Source organism: Capsicum annuum, chromosome 12, assembly GCF_002878395.1.
Source record: "Capsicum annuum cultivar UCD-10X-F1 chromosome 12, UCD10Xv1.1, whole genome shotgun sequence".
Lineage (NCBI taxonomy): Eukaryota > Viridiplantae > Streptophyta > Magnoliopsida > Solanales > Solanaceae > Capsicum > Capsicum annuum.
The window spans coordinates 226442709-226459665 of NC_061122.1; the positions used below are offsets into that span (position 1 = coordinate 226442709).

The 16957-nt window shown below is 30.5% G+C and overlaps 1 protein-coding gene and 1 pseudogene across 1 annotated transcript; one reads left to right on the plus strand and one right to left on the minus strand.

Annotated features, from left to right (window-relative positions):
* Positions 1–6094: 6094 nt before the first annotated feature.
* On the plus strand, positions 6095–12321 carry LOC107851104 (probable aminotransferase TAT2). Its single transcript, XM_016696020.2, has 9 exons — positions 6095–6401; positions 7263–7425; positions 8318–8512; positions 8680–8824; positions 9385–9603; positions 10315–10374; positions 11323–11478; positions 11638–11731; positions 12073–12321. The coding sequence occupies exons 1-9, from the start codon at positions 6287–6289 to the stop codon at positions 12192–12194; spliced, it is 1269 nt and encodes a 422-aa protein (XP_016551506.1). The 5' UTR covers positions 6095–6286; the 3' UTR covers positions 12195–12321.
* Positions 12322–13162: 841 nt separating this feature from the next.
* LOC107850034 lies at positions 13163–15056 on the minus strand (annotated as a pseudogene).
* Between the last annotated feature and the right edge of the window lie 1901 nt (positions 15057–16957).

The window sequence follows — 16957 nt, forward strand, 5'->3', positions numbered from 1 at the left end:
GGTCTGGGGAGGGTAGAGTATACGCAGTCCATATCACTACCTCTAAAGAGGTCGAGAGACTGTTTCCGACAGATCCTCGGCTCAAGACAAAAGACAGTTATTGAGTTCATAAGCTTTCGATATAAAATAATAGATAATCTTGAATGCACAAAGTGTCGCACAGTTAATCGTATAAATCAAATTCTCAAAAAAAAAAAAAAAGTAAACACCCATCCATATATATATTAACGAAAAAGAAAATTCGGAAACCATCTAACAAAAATATTCGCATATTTTTGCTCATACATGATTTATTTTTTCAACCTAAAGCTTCTTACTTATAAATACTTTAAGTCAAAAGTGAATTTATTTGTAATTTTTGAGGCATGTGAATTTATGCTTTTTCGACAAAACTAAATATTTTATATACATATTTTTTAAATTAATCTAATATCATCTTTTGAAATTCATGCAACAAAAAGGCTTGATGGTGCATTTAATTAAAAGCTTAATTATTTACTTTGAAGTACAAAAATCAGTTCTCATACTATATACAGTCCACTCATTTTAGATGAGTCACCTCTTCTTTAAATGTTTACAATATACATAGATGAGTCACTTATAAGAAAACTTGACCATCTTAAAAACAGGGCGGCTCTACTATATTATTACTTAAAAAAAAAAAAAAAATTTAAAAAAATTAATTATATAATTTAGAAAATATAATTAATAAAAAAAATTACTTTTTTAAAAATTTAAAACCTCAATTTAATTTTTACCTTATACCATCAATATGCTTGAGTTGTCTTGCTTACACTTTTTTTTTTTTAATAAATACATGTGCTATGCACGTAGTTGAAATTGGTCAAACTTAAAAATATGGACAAGCAGACCAGTCTATAACGGTACTCTTTATCCAAAAATTAGGTAACTTTGACCGCCTACCAGATAAATCAAACTTATTGAATTATTTTTTTATATATAAAAAATTATTTTTTTTATAAATAATATTTAAATTTTTTAAAAAAATCTATAATCTATTATTAATAAAAAAAAAAATGAGGCCCCTCAAATTCGGGGTCTAAGACAGTCGCCTTTATTCTATAAGGGGTCGTTTGGTTTGAAAATAAGTTATACTGGGATAAGTTGTGATGAGATAAGTTATACTGAGATTAGTTATGCTGGGATTATTTTTTATTGAGTGTTTGGTTTGTTGTATTCAAAGTAATATGCATTGTATAATTTCTAGGAATAAATTGATTGATTACCAAAATACCATCTATCTTATTTAACTTTTTAAATATATATATATTTCTTTTTAAGCTTTAAATATTCATTCTTAAATTTTTTTAATTATTTTTAGAGAAATTAAAATATATAAATAAACATAATTTATATATTTTACAACCATTTTGAACCGTGAACCGTTCAAAATTTATTTATTAATGAATATATTATACGTTAATTAAACATAATTTATGTGTGTGTGAGAATATATTACGTTATATATTATGTTATATATAATTAAATTATATATAATTAAACATAATTAACATAATTTAATATAATATATTATAATTAAATATATTAACATAATATATATATATATATAATTAAACATAATTAACGTATAATATATTATACGTTATATATTACGTAATATATTATATTCATAATTAATGAATATATTATACGTTAATTAAACATAATTTATTACTTATGAATATATATACGTTAATTATGTTTAATTATATATATATATATTATGTTAATATATTTAATTATAATATATTATGTTAAATTATGTTAATTATATTTAATTATATATAATTTAATTATATATAACAATTCCAAGAGGGTATTTTTGTCCTTGTATAATTTTATACCAAAGAAAAATAATTTCGGGATTGTTATCCCACCATTTGAGTGGATAACTTATCTCAGAATTAATTATTAGTCTCGAGAGCTATCCCAAATATTTACAACCAAATGATGAGTAAAAAATTTTATCCCAAAATTATTTGCAAATCAAACGGCCCTTAAGGGTAGAGCCGCCTTGGAAATTTGAACAGAAGGAAAAAGAAAACATACACATTGCCTATCAAACAGTTGACCAAATGATGTGAATGTCCTTCCTGCTAAGCTCCTTTTCTCATGTTCCGTGTTAAATTTTGCATATGAACAAGTTTAAGAAGCCGCCAAGTTGTATTAGAATTGTAATAGAAATATTTAGTGTAGACAATTTAATAATTGTGACTTTTGATGTTTTGTTTATTAATGGAAATTTAAGGCACAAATAATTTAATAGTAGTGACTGTAGAGAATAGCAGAAGAAAGGTGTAGCAGGAGAGACCTTCTGCTAGCTCAAGGTCGTTAACTAAGATCGAAAGATTTAACTAAGAAAAAGAAGCTAGAAAGGTGAAAGAAAATATTAAAAGAGAGAACTTTGGAAGGTGTAGCAGGAGAGACCTTCTGCTAGTCCAAAATCGTTAATTAAGATCGAAAGATTTAACTAAGAAGAAGAAGCTAGAAAGGTGAAAGAAAATATTAAAAAAGAGAATTTTGGAAGACGACTACTCAATATGCTTTATATTAGATTTGTTTTTGGATGCATGCAAATGTACAAAACCCCTCCCTATTTATACTAATTTATGGATGGTTCTAGAAATTCTATCTACAAGAAATATTTAGCAACTTTATCCACTACAATACTCTAGAATATCTAGATTATTTCTTCAAGAATATCTATACTAGGACATTCTAGATAAATCTATACTTTTTCAAAAATTTATCTTTAGCTTTTTCACACTCCGCTTAAAGTGATTTTTTGGAAATTACCCTAAACTTGTCACGGAAGAACTCAAACGAAGCTTTAGAAAGTAACTTGGTGAAGATATCAGCTATATTCTCCTGACTTCGTACTTCCAAAGTATTTATAGTTCCATCAAGAACCTTTTCTCGGATGAAGTGATGTTCTACCTCAATGTGCTTAGTTCTTGCATGAAATACTGGATTGTTTGCGAGCTTGATGGCACTTTGATTGTCTCCAAAAACTGTAGTTGGCTTTGATATAGGTAGTTTCAAATCTTCAGCAAGTCTTTAGAGCCATACACATTCTTGAGCAATAAGAGCTGCTGCTTTATATTCTGCTTCCGTAGTTGATAAAGAATTAGAATCTTGCTTTTTACTGCACATTTCATACCTTCAGCCCATAGGGCTCTAGATAATTTTTTGGCATGAATCCAACTCTTACATATCTCGGTCAAGTGGTGATTTTTTCTTTCAGCCACTCCATTTTGTTGTGGCGTGTCGGCACAAGTAAGCTCTCTTTTAATATCATGTTGACGACAAAAAAAGAGAAAATCTTCAAAAGTGAACTCACCATCGTTATCTGTTTGCAACCGCCTTATCCTTGAACCAAGCTTGCCTTCAACAGTTTCCTTAAACTCCTGAAACTTGTTGAATACTTTTGACTTGTGCTTCACAAAATAAACCTACGTGAATCTAGTAAAATCATCAACAAAAAGTAGCATATAAGAGTATTCACAAAACGAAGAATTTCTTGTTGGCCCCATCAAATCACTATGAATTAGTTCTAGAGGAGCTTTGCTTCTTGTCAAGGATCAATCAAATGGAAGACGATATGCCTTTTCATATTGACATCCTTCACAAATCTCTTCTCTACCAAAGCTGCTTAAGTTAGGTAATCCTTTTACTAGATTCAATTTTACCATGGCTTTTAATCTGTCTGTATTAATATGCCCAAGTCTAGCATGCCATAAATATGCAGTATCATTACTACTCATCTTCTCGATATATGAGTTTGAGGAAGATAAGACATATAAATCATAACTGTCTTATCGATATGAATGATATCTACCTTGAGTTCTTTGATATTTCGAAGGAACTTCACGTCATGTGGGCCAAATAGAAGATAACTTCCCGCATCTACGGCATTTGCAACTGAAAATAAATTTTTCTTCATCCCTGAAACATGAAACACACTGTTAAAAGTGATTGAATTTTTTTGTTTCTCGTTGATGACGACTGTGCCTTCTTTCTCCACGTGATGAACCATATTATCTGTTATTATGATGACATCACGAACATTGTATTCCTGAAAGTTGGAGAATTTAGATTTATCTCCCGTGCCATGATGCCCATATCCTGAGTCCACGATCTAGTCTCTTTCAAAATTGATAGAAGTCATGGCGTCAATTGCTCGACTCTCAGCCATGAAGCACTTTCCCCAGTCTTCTTCTTCGTCAACAACTTTCTTGGTTTGAGCCATATTACTCTCCTTGGCTTGACAATATCTTTTTATGTGTCCTATTTTGCCACACCAATAGCATTTGAGAGTCTTATAGTTATTTGTAGACTCTTCCTTCTTTCTTGGTGAGCTTAAACCACATGTGGATCGATAGTGCGACATATCTCTTGCTATTTTTCCTTCAAAGTTCCTCTTACCAGCTAAAGGAGCATTTTCTTCTTCTTTTTTGATTGATACCCCAACCATTTGTTTGGCTAGTAACTCCTGTGCCGATAATAAATTTTCAAACTCCTCCAAGGATGGCTGTTGAGTCCATCCCTGAATCGATGTTACGAAGGAAATATATTCTGGCTTTAAACCATGAATAATATTTCTTCTTATTCGTGCTTCAGAGATAGTCTCATTTGTATTTAATAAGAAAATCTCAGAACATAAATTCTTAATTCTTAAGAAATACTCGACAATAAAAAGATTACCTTAATTAGCGTTAGCCAATTTATTCTCCAATATCTGCCGCCGAGCTTCATTCTTCTTGTTGAATAACTGATCGAGGGTCCTCCATATTTCGTGGGCTGATTTGCACCTTATAATATGATCAAATAAATTGGAGGATATGAATCTCTTCAAGATGAATTCCGCCTTCGCATTAGTCTGCTTCCACTTCTTACATGAACCATCATTCTACGATTTGTCAACAGGAGGATTTGTGTTACTTCCGTTAATAATATCCCACAAGTTCTCACCCACAAGGTATGATTCCATACATGTCTTCCATACCTTGTAATTGGATTGATTTAACAACTCCATGCCCAGTCCATTACTTCGACCACTAAAATCCATAGAGAGAAGCAAGTTGAATCTATCACTTTCCAGATCTTGAAATAAATTTCAGAAACCAACGTGTGGCTATGACTCTGATACCATGTAGAGAATAGCAGAAGAAAGGTGTAGCTGGAGAGACCTTCTGCTAGCCCAAGATAGTTAACTAAGATCGGAACAACTAAGAAGAGGAAGCTAGAAAGGTGAAGGAAAATATTAAAAGAGAGAACTTTGGAAGGAGACTACTTAATATGCTGTGTATTGGATTTGTTTTTGGATGGATGCAAATGTGCAAAGCCCCTTCCTATTTATACTAGTTTATGGATGGTTTTAGAAATTCTTCTAGATAGATCTACAAGAAATATCTAGCAACTTTATCCGCTACAATGCTTTAGAATATCTAGATTATTTCTTCAAGAAAATCTATACCAGGACATTCTAGATAAATTTATACTTTTCCAAAAAATCATCTTTAGCTTTTTCACAGTGACTTTTTTTTTTAAAATTTATTTAAGCACATAAATAACACTTTAAAAAGGCAAAACTCTAAAAAAATAAATAAATACAAAAGCTGATCATTGAGACATGCTACATTTATCCTCTTGTATATCAAATACTTGTGGTTTTTTTTTACTGTGTGTCCATGAAAAATGGGGAGTATATCGAGTGTATTTTGTGAATGTCAGTGTATCCCTTTTGAGTGTGCTGTGAGGTTTGTCAGTATCTGAGCTGTTTTGTCTTTTTGGAGATATGGTGAGCCGTGAGTTTTTTTTAATCTGTTATGGACAGAGAGGGAAAAAAAATATAAACGTGTGAATATGGATGGGTAGGAGGAAATTGGGTATTTTGTCCATGAATTATGTGTTTACAATAATATTTGAGTGTGCTGTTACAGAGAGGTACCGTTATTTAAATTATTACAAAGAATAGATCGTTATAATAAATGTCATTGCTATTATAAGTAGAACGACGTTATAAAAAAGTAAAATATAACACGAAAATCAGATTGCTATAGCAAGATGTGGTTATAACAAGAGTCGTGTTGAGACTATAGAGTAGAAAATTGAAGGAAATGCCTTGGAAACAAGTATAAATATGGATGATTAAGACTGCATTTTACACAAAAACTCCCTCTCTCTCTCTCTCCTTCACTCTTTCATTTCTTTGGCTTTCTCATTTTCCCTATCCTTGTTATTTCTTTTTTAGCATTTTGAGAATATGGGAAGCCAAACAAATTCTTTAGGTGAAAATTACACAAAAGAGTTGGAAATTACAACTACAAAGATGACTGTCAAAAGGATTCTTGGCTTGGTGATGGACAACATAGATGGAGGTAATGTTATAAATTCTATTAAATAATAAGTATTTTTTTTTATATTATGAATGAAAAATTGTGTCTTAATTAGTATAAGAGGATACAATGCACTATTTTGATATATAGGTAATTAAGTTTTTGTTATGTACTCCCTTTATTTCAATTATGTGTCTTATATTTTAATTAAGAAAGTAAATGCGATTTTTGAATTTTATTGTTTTAATGTTTAATGTAATCAAATATTTCTTAGATCTTGTAGTATCAAATATGTCCAGAGGTGGCTCAAGCATATTAATGGGTTAAAGTCAAAATCGAATAGTCGCCTTAAACTTCTAAGAAAAAATAATATATTTTTTATAAAGTCTATTTTTCTAGTTTCTTGAGATGAAAGTCCTTAACAATTTCTCTATATTCGATTTCTTTTAATAATTTTTTTCAATTGGTAACATAACTAATTCATATAATCTTTCTGGATACAGACTCTCTCTGTTTCAAAATAGTTGATCCTATTTTTTAAAAATATATTTATTTTTTCAAAGTATAACTAATAAGGCTAATTTGGTAGAATAAAACAACTATTTTAAGACGAATGAAATAGTATTAATCAGTTTGGCTTTTCATTTCTTTCCTTTTGGGGGGGGGGGGGGGTTTCTCACCTGACGTCCGGCATCGATGTTGAAGTCCGATTAATTTAGATTCACATTGGAAAATCCTGCTGTGAGGTAAAACGCTAACTCAAAGTTCGAACTCAAGATCTTTAGTTAAAGATAGAACTCCACTTCAACCTTTGGTTTAAGTTGTCACATGTTTATTTCTTTCATTTTGAATTTACTTGTAAGTAAAATAAAAAATTCTTACTCCGTTACTGATTTGTTACAGATGATGAAAGGAAGAGGGAAGTGATCTCTTTGGGAATAGGAGACCCAACAGCTCATTCTTGCTTCCACACAACAGATGCAGCTAAGGAAGCTGTTGTTGAAACCCTTCTTCTTGATAAATTCAATGGCTACTCTTCCACTGGTGGTCTTCCCATTACTAGAAAGTAATTTTTTTTCTTCCTATTTAATTCATATTTTGAGAGTTTATAATTTGTGTGCTAATAATATATTAATCTTTTATACTATCAGACAAGGTGGTAGGTAGAACCGAGGGGTTCATTCGGTTGGTAGGGCCGAGGGGTCCATTCGATGAACTCAGAAAACTATATTATTTATATATGATTAAGATTAGCTTTTATGTATATTAAGTGTTGACCCCCTACAATTATTTCATGTGTTTACTTTTACATATCCTGAATCTCCTTAGTGAAAATCCTGATCGGTTGCTATTATAGTCAGAGTATATGTAACTCTTCATGTTATATTTGATAGCATGGAAAATATAGTAATGGCATGCTAGTTATAGCCTGTTAAATTGCATTGAGGCGGATCGAGCTACAACTGTGCGAATAGTCAGTTGAACATCCTTCGTTAAAGGAAATTGCATTGTATTTGTATCATAAAGGAGATAAGCATTCAGTACCGCCCAAAACTATGGTCAAAATTGATATGACACACTTCCACTTCACAGGGATCCTATTACCATTTGAACTCACTTTTAGCATATTTTTATCACCCTTTATAGTGCTGACGTGACACCTTTATTATATAAAATGAGATCCACGTCACAGGTTCCACATCAGCTAAAAAAATTGATAAATGATGCCACGTCAACTAAAAAGGATGACAAATATATGTGAAAATTTAGTTCGATAATAAAATCTTCATAAAGTTGAAATATGTCGTAGTAAATTTAGTCATAATTCAAAGGTACGGGATGCTTACAGAAAGTAGTGTAAACATGTACGTCATGTCTATATATAATTTTATATTTTATCGGTGTGTTTTATATACTAAAGTCTTTTTTTAAGTCTTTTTTTTTTTTACTATGAACAGGGCAATTGCAAGCTACTTGTCAAGAGATCTTTGTGATGATTTATCACCAGAAGATGTGTACATTACTGTTGGTTGCACACAAGCTATAGAAATATCAATATCTATTCTTGCAAAACAAAATTCTAACATTTTGCTACCAAGGCCTGGCTACCCAACTTATGCACTTTGTGCTAATTATAGAAATGTTGAAGTTAGGTACTATGATATATTATATTCACCGTTTTCCTCTTCTTTGTATCTGAATGTGCTATACTTTTTCGGAAACAACCTCTCTACCTCCTCGAGGTAGTGGTATGGACCGGATACACTTAACCCTACCAGACCTCAGTTATGAAATTTTACTGGATATGTTATTGTTGTAGGTACTATGATCTTGTACCTGAGAAAAATTGGGAAGTTAATTTGGAGGCAATTGAAGGTTTGGCTGACCAAAATACCATTGCAATTGTCATTATAAATCCTGGGAATCCTTGTGGAAATGTTTACTCATATGACCATTTGGAGAAGGTTAGCATTTTGTAATTTCACTCTTTAACAAACGTGAATTTTTTATGGACTTTTTGTTGAAGAGTCTCACATCGGATGGATGAAAAAGGGGTGATTGGTCTCGTTATATGATTTTGAACAATTCTCTCCGCATGAGCTAGCTAATTCTCGAGGTTGACTTACGTCCAAGATTTATTTCTTTAACATGATATCAGAGTCAGACCGATGAATCCAAATGAATCTTGAGCCTAACTCAACATGCCATCGGAAATTTGGACTTTTAGAAAGTATGTTGGAAACTTTTCCAACGAGCCAATTTTTGATAGAAATTAATTAGCAAGTAGTGTCGTTTAGCATATTTATCTCAATTTGGAGATAAAAGATAAAAAAAGGCCCGATGCACAAAGCATTTTGTATGCGAATTCTGAAAAAATACCATATTCCGAAGGCGTAATTAAAAAATGTTTACATCAAAGTAGGTTGTCAACGATGAATTCCTATATTCCTCCCTGACCATATATATATATTTTAAAAAGTTATATGCTCTGACGATCTAATTAAAAATTATTTAATTTTTTCAGATAGCAGAAACCGCAAAGCGAGTGAAGACATTGGTCATAGCAGATGAAGTTTATGGACATCTTGCTTTTGGAGAAACCCCATTTATATCAATGGGATTATTTAGTTCAATAACACCAGTATTAACACTTGGTTCTTTGTCAAAAAGATGGTTAATTCCTGGTTGGAGACTTGGTTGGTTTGTCATTAACGATCCTAATTGCACCTTTAAATCCCCTAAGGTAAGTTTGTAGATTACTTTGAAACAAAAATAGTCGGCATAATACATAAACGTGTTCTTAATTTAATTTAATCTTAGCTGACATCTATGCTTTCCATCTTTGAGTGTGCACAAGTAGACGGTTAAACTATCATAGAATTGGACCAAGTAGACGCACGCGTCCTACATGACATAGCTCGCGCGATTTGCCGTGTGGTATAAAAATGTCTACTCGTTCAATTTTATGATAATTTAAGTGTTCACTCGTGCAAACCAAAAATTGAAAGGCGTAGATGTCAGTAAAGACCAAATTAAAAGACATGTTTACGTATTATGCCAAAATAGTCTGTCGTTCAACCAAAAAAAAGTTAAAGGGAGAGAGTTGAGAGAACAAATTTATTTTTATGAAAATAAAGAAAGACTTCTGGTAGTCATTAAAAGCATAAATATATGAGTTGCGCAAGAAGTTCTTTTAGTTAAAATTTTATTTAATATGAAATAAATCATCAATTTAACAATTTAAAACCTAGTTACTTGAAAAGGTCAGAATTTTGAACTTATAAGCTTTAAATTTTGGCTCAATCTAAATTAATACTGATGAATTTTAAAAGATCTTGCTAGCTATATTTAGTGACAGATTAGCAATAAATTGCACATATTAATTTAATTTAAGTGTTGTACTGCTTTATATGTTATACTACTAATTATCACAAATTTTTAATTCATTTCACAGGTTATTGAGCGTATCAATAAGTATCTCGACATATGTGCAAGTGCAACAACTTTCATACAGGTAATTCGTCGTCTATATATATATAAAAATTATGGCATCTTTTCATAGCTAAACAACATTTATTTTAACTAGTTAATGGTGTTACAATGTAATAAAATATTTACATAATCAAATCTACCCTGTAAAATAAGTACTATATGTAAATTCTTTGATTAGCCAGTAAAAATGGATAACCTATACCATAATAGGCTAAAGAATTTAATTTATATCCACCAATGATATAAATATTAATATAGTGTAAATTGTAAATCATATTTATACTATTAAATGCGATGCAATCCTTCCTCAAACCACATGATATATCTTTTGCTCATCAAATTATTTTTTTTAATCTATCCAGAGAAAATTCATATATAGTCATGTTTGAACGCATGTATTGACAAAAAAAAAATATTTTAAATTTTACAGATCATCATTGTAAATAATATTTTACGCTCTCTCTTCTTTTAAATGATACGTATAATTAAATGTTCTTAAAATAAGAAATTTGAAGTTTTAAAAGTAAGATATTTGTTACCTGTTGCAACAAGTATAATTAAGTGTTCTTAAAATAAGAAATTTGAAGTTTTAAAAGTAAGATATTTGTTACCTGCTGCAACAACTATGGGTGATCTAATAATGTAAAAATTGTTTATTCCGATGGTGTATATATTATGAAAACTCATTGAAAAAGAGGCTTTGCTCAAGAGTTCCAAAATTTACAAATGAAACTCCATAAAAATGTCTCGGACTTTCACTTATTAAATTTTGAAATCTAAAATAATGATTATTTTTGATCAAAAATAAGGCTGAAAAAAGATGAATGACGTTATTTCTATCTATCAAAATTTGATTTGTTGTAACAGATTACCTATCCCTTTAAAATTGAATTATAAAGTCTATTGATAGTATATATAACTTAAGTTGTTTTATTTATTTTTTCTATAAACATTTTTTTTAATGTTGCAGGCAGCAGTCCCCAAAATTATTAAAAACACCAAAGAGGATTTCTTCAGGAATACACTCAAAATGCTCAAGAAAAATTCAGATTTATGTTATGAAAAGATACTAGAAATTCCATGCATAAATTGCCCTTTCAAATCTCAAGGCTCAATGGTTGTTATGGTAACTTTCTAATTTCTTGTATTGTTGTGACTCTTCAAGATATTGCCACACTCTCATCAGATTCTTTAAAAAATAAATTTTATACACTTTTGTCCCTTACTTTTTGCTTTTATTTATTTTAGGTCCTTACTATTTTTTTTTTTTATTTTCTCTTTGAAGGTGAAGATCATTACAACTCTCCTCCAAGATATAAGTGATGACATGGACTTTTGCTTTAAGCTTGCCAGAGAGGAATCTGTCATTCTACTTCCTGGTATTGCATATTTTTTTGGAATAAAATAAATTAAAAAGAATATCGTATAAAATGAAACAGATGGGGATAAAAATGGACCTATACTAAATTGTGGTATAAACAACTTACATTATATAAAGTATTTTCATTAATTAATTATTTTGTAAAGGGGAGTGTTGGAGTAACTGGTAAAGTTATTGCCATGTAACCTCTCCTTGAAAACAGATACACCCTTGTGGTGGGGCGCTTCTCCGGACAAGACAAGAGATCTGAAATGATTATTTTTTTCTATTTAAATTGTTAAAAGACAAGCGATCTCATTTGATCTAATTCCAGGAGCTCTTTTTTTTCTTTTTTTTCAGGAACTGCTATGGGACTAAAAAATTGGGTTAGAATCACATTTGCAGTTGAGCCATCTTGTCTTGAAGAAGGATTAAAAAGACTGAAATCTTTTTGCCTCAGGCATTCCAAGCCCAAAAAATGATGTGTTAAATTATTTGATGTTAATTCTCTGAATTTTATTTTGATTTTCTTGGTCAATTTGGCCAATAAATTTGGAAAGAATAATGTTTCTTGTAAAACTTTGTTGAGTAGGAAGTTATTTTTGTTAAGAAGCCTTTTATATTTAATATTAGACTTTTGAATGCAAATTCAAATTTAATCCTAAACATCGATAGAAATTCAATCAGATGACTTTGAAAAACACAATTTCGAGAAGTTGAAGATAAAGTGGGAGGAGGAATACAATTTCGTGGGTAAAATTTTTCCTTTAATGGAGAAATTGAAGATGAAGTGGGACGGGGAACATGTTCCGTGAGATTTATGTAGATAGCAGATCTGCAATCGAGAAAAAAGTAGTAATAAACAGTGTCTTTCTCCTTCGGTAACATATCGGTGTAATTTAGAGAGAAAAAGTAAAATTAGAAATTTATGTACTTATTTTAAAGAGTTAAAATTTTAAATAATTATAATAAGTTAAGGTGTGATATTATAAAATTTATCCATAATAATATTGTTTACAAAGATTTTGTATACCAACCAAACATTATACTATCCAAATACATAAGTATGTCATCAAAAAAACAGTCTTGGTTTAATCGATTGAGCGTCTTGCAGACCGTACTAATTTAAATTAAAAGTGGTATTTCTGTAGAGGTGCGTGGTCACAATTGCTATTAAAAAGCTCCTACTAACATCACTATTTCACGCTCACTAAAATTTTATTACACCAAAATCACTATAACTATTTCTCATAACGAAAAAAGTCATTCACCTTTCTCTAAATACCACAATAATTTTTTTTTTTTTGTCAACCACTACCTTTATTTTTATTAATGCAAAATCGAAGTTAAAGAGTTAAAAGATGCAGAAGCATCTTTGACAATCCAACTAGAAAAACAAAAAGTCGACACTAATTTGTATAACAATATAAGAGAAAACTTTGCCATCTTGTGCGCTACCATATTCTAAGATCTAGGAATATATGTAATTGAAACTTCTTCAAATATCCTCATAAGCTTTCATATATCTTGGCACGTAAATACCAAGTCACTAAACAATTTTTTGAAGCTATAATATCAATCAACTTTGCCTTAACATCACCGAAAAAGTCTCATTATGAGCGTTTGACTTGATAAAATTGAGTGACTTTTCCGTCATATTTTTTTTTTGGGATAACTTTCTGAGACGTTTTGACTTGATAAAATTGAGTGACTTTTCCGTCGTATTCTTCTCTAGAAAGTAACAAACTCCATGAATTCTTCATCGTTCTCCATTGCTACCATAGTCTCAGGCACAAGACAAACTTCAATATCTACAAATTTTGTCGTATTTCAAGAAAATTCATCAGATTATCTATAACAAAAAAATAAAAATATTTTTATTTGTGCAAATCGATGAAGGGCATGTGGTTCAACCCCCTTGGCCTTATTTAGCTCCGTCCCTACTTTCAAGATACAAGCTTTCGTTTTGGAATGAGTGAATTATTGAAATATTTATTGGTGTTTTAAAATAAGTGAATCATTGAATTTTTTTAAAATTTACCCTTATGATTTGACAACTAATTAATTTTTAAAAAAGTATTATAAGATTAATTTTTTTTTTTGATAAAAATAAAAAATTGTGTTAAATTTATATCTTTAATATTTTTTTCTTAATTTGTATGTCAAAATTCAACGTTCATTTATTATGAAACGGAGCAAGTACCACTTAGTAATTTTCTAATATGCACTCCAATAAAAATAATAGGCACATTAAATTTCGAATCGCCCAAAATAAAATAGACACGTTGTATAAAGATTGAAACAATAGACACGTTAAATTTTGAATCGCGCGAAATAAGGTTAAGAAAAATACCTCCATAGATGAGCCAAGAAAGCTTGTAGAGAAGAAATGGACTTAGTACCCATTATAGAGTTAGCTTTTGCTTTCAATTTACACACATTTTCTTTACTGAGATGAAAAATCCTTTCCTTCAATATTTGGCAACTCCATACACACAAATAATTTTTCATCATCAACCATCTTTCTAAACTCAAATCCACGGGATATTTGGGACCAAGAATTAAAGAAATGCCAGAAACAAGTCCCGTCCCCCACGCTATGACTCATAGACGAGTTCTGTTACTTGTACTCCAAGTAGAGTACTTTGTTGAGTGGAAAAAGGGAATGAACAATAGGTGGCACATAACGAGATTCAAGAATCTCCTTTACTGTTAAATATGGAGCGATAGCGTGAGTGAACTCATCTCCAGAGTTATTGCAAATGATGGAGAAAGAAGTAAGTGTCTCATCGTTAGGGTTTTTGGTTGTGAAAAAACGGCCGGTGCCTTTCAAGTGGTCAACTAAAGAAATAGAGTTAAGTGATTTGACTAGAGTGTTTTGTTGTTGTGGAGTTGGTTTATTGAAGAGGAGGCCTTTTTGGATTGTGTCAACAAGGAGGAATTGTAAATCCCATGGTGTCATTTCAATATTTTGGGAAATGAATTTGTTTCCATTGTTTGAATTTGAAGATGCTCCAACTGAACAAGTAGAGATGATTTGAATTTCTTTCATCTTTTTCTTGAGAAAGTAGAAGGGGATTTAGTTTGAGAGAGTTGAAAAGCCTCTATGATTTTTATGGGGAAAAGTCAAGGTTGTGAAAAGCATGTATGATAGGACCAAGTGTAAAAACAAAATATTAAAGATTACATCACTTACAATATAACTAGAGACTAAGCAGCATTATGAAATTAGTTACTTCCTCATTACATTTTTATTTGTTTATTTTTGAGTTGACACATACCTTAACAAATATTCCTTCCGTTTCATTTTAGTTGATCCTTTTTCTAAAAATATTTGTTTTAATTTAGTTATCCCTTTTGATGAAATTAAGAGTATTTTGTTATGTTCTTCCAATACTACCCTCAACATTAAATGACTAAACAAAATATATTTACTCAAATTTATATTTTCAAAGCATAATTAATAAAGTTAATGTGGTAAAATAAATCCTAATAAATATTTTCTTAAGGAAAGTGTCAAGTAAAAAAGGACCAATTATTTGAAATGAAGGGACTAATAGAAATAATATAATGAATAGCATTTAATAGCAAGGATATAAAATGGACAAAAATGAACAAATTATCCATTAGTTTTTCAAAATAAACAAGTATGTTGAACGTCCATTTTTGATAACATGAATAAGTAATTAAAGATGGACTGTGGGAGTACAACATTAATATATACAACATGAAAATGTGTCAAATACGTATATATAGAAAAAAAAGTACTAGTTTGTTACATAAAAATTATGCACAAAAGATATAAAAATAAAATACATAAATTTTTTGAAGAATTATTTTATTGACATTGTAAAAGATTATATTGAACCATTTCTTGATTGGGGTGACAAAGGTAACATGACATGATCAGAACACATGCTTTGAGATCTGAAAATTAAATTGCTTTACTTTATGAATTTACCAAACATTTGTCTGGCTGGACTTCCAAACTCCCCGTTGATGTTTAAATTTAGATATAATATCTTGTAGGAATTATAACAAATCTAAACAAAAGAGACTCAATATGAAGATATGATTTTATGGACAAGTGCGATAGCTACTTATAGAGAGTGAAAATAAACAATGTATCTATCTTTTCATAAAAAGATTGATGTGTCCTATAAAGATTGGATACATCTTTTCAATTAATGAACAAACATATATATTATATACAAAAAGATGAACAATAGACGCATTAAATTTTGATGAACTTAAAATAGAAAAGCCACGTGTATAAAGATTGAAACAATATGCATGTTAAATTTTGAATTGTGAGAAATAACGTATATATATGTGAAAGATACCTCAATAGATGAGCCAAGAAAGCTTAGAGAAGAAATTGACTTGGTACCCATTTCATAGTTAGCTTTTGCTTTCAATTTACACAGAGTTTCTTTACTGAAATGAAAAATCCTTTCTTTCAATATTGGCAACTCCATACACTCACATAAGTTTTCATCATCCAATTTTGAAACAGGAAATTGAGTAATAAACTCGAATCCACGAGATACAAGTCCTATTCTCGATGCTATGACTCATAGAGCAGCCATAAAATAACCATCGATTAGCTCTGTTACTTCTAGTCAAAGGAGAGGCTTTGTAACACATTCCATGTTACATGTTACGTACTTGTTTGAGCGAAAAAAAAGGGAACGAATAAAGGTGGCACGTAATACGATCCAAGAATCTCCGTTACTGTTAACGCTGGAGCGATAACGTGAATGAACTCAGTTTCAGAGTTACTGCAAATGATGGCAAAAGAAGTAAGTGTGTCATTGTTAGGGTTTTTGGTAGTGAAAAAATAGCCGGCTAGAGGAGGAAAAAAGTCTTAAGGTGCGCGAAAGCGAGGCTCTCAAATGGTCTACTAAAGAAACATATTTGAGTGATTTAACTAGAGTGGTTTGTTGTTGTTGAGGTAGTTTCTTCAAAAGGAGGCCTTTTTACATATAAGGAGGAATTGTAAGTCCCATAGCGTTAATTCAATATTTTGGGAAATGTGTTTGTTTCCATTGTTTGAAATTGAAGATGCTCCAACTAAACAAGTAAAGATAATTTGAATTTATTCCAATTTTTTTTTCTAAGAAGAATGTGGAAGGGGATTTAATTAGTTTGAGAGAGACACTCAAGATTTAATAGGTGTTAGGATTTCTTGATAATTCTAAGATTTTAATTAACGTCTGTTGGTTGTAAATAATAGACACATCTT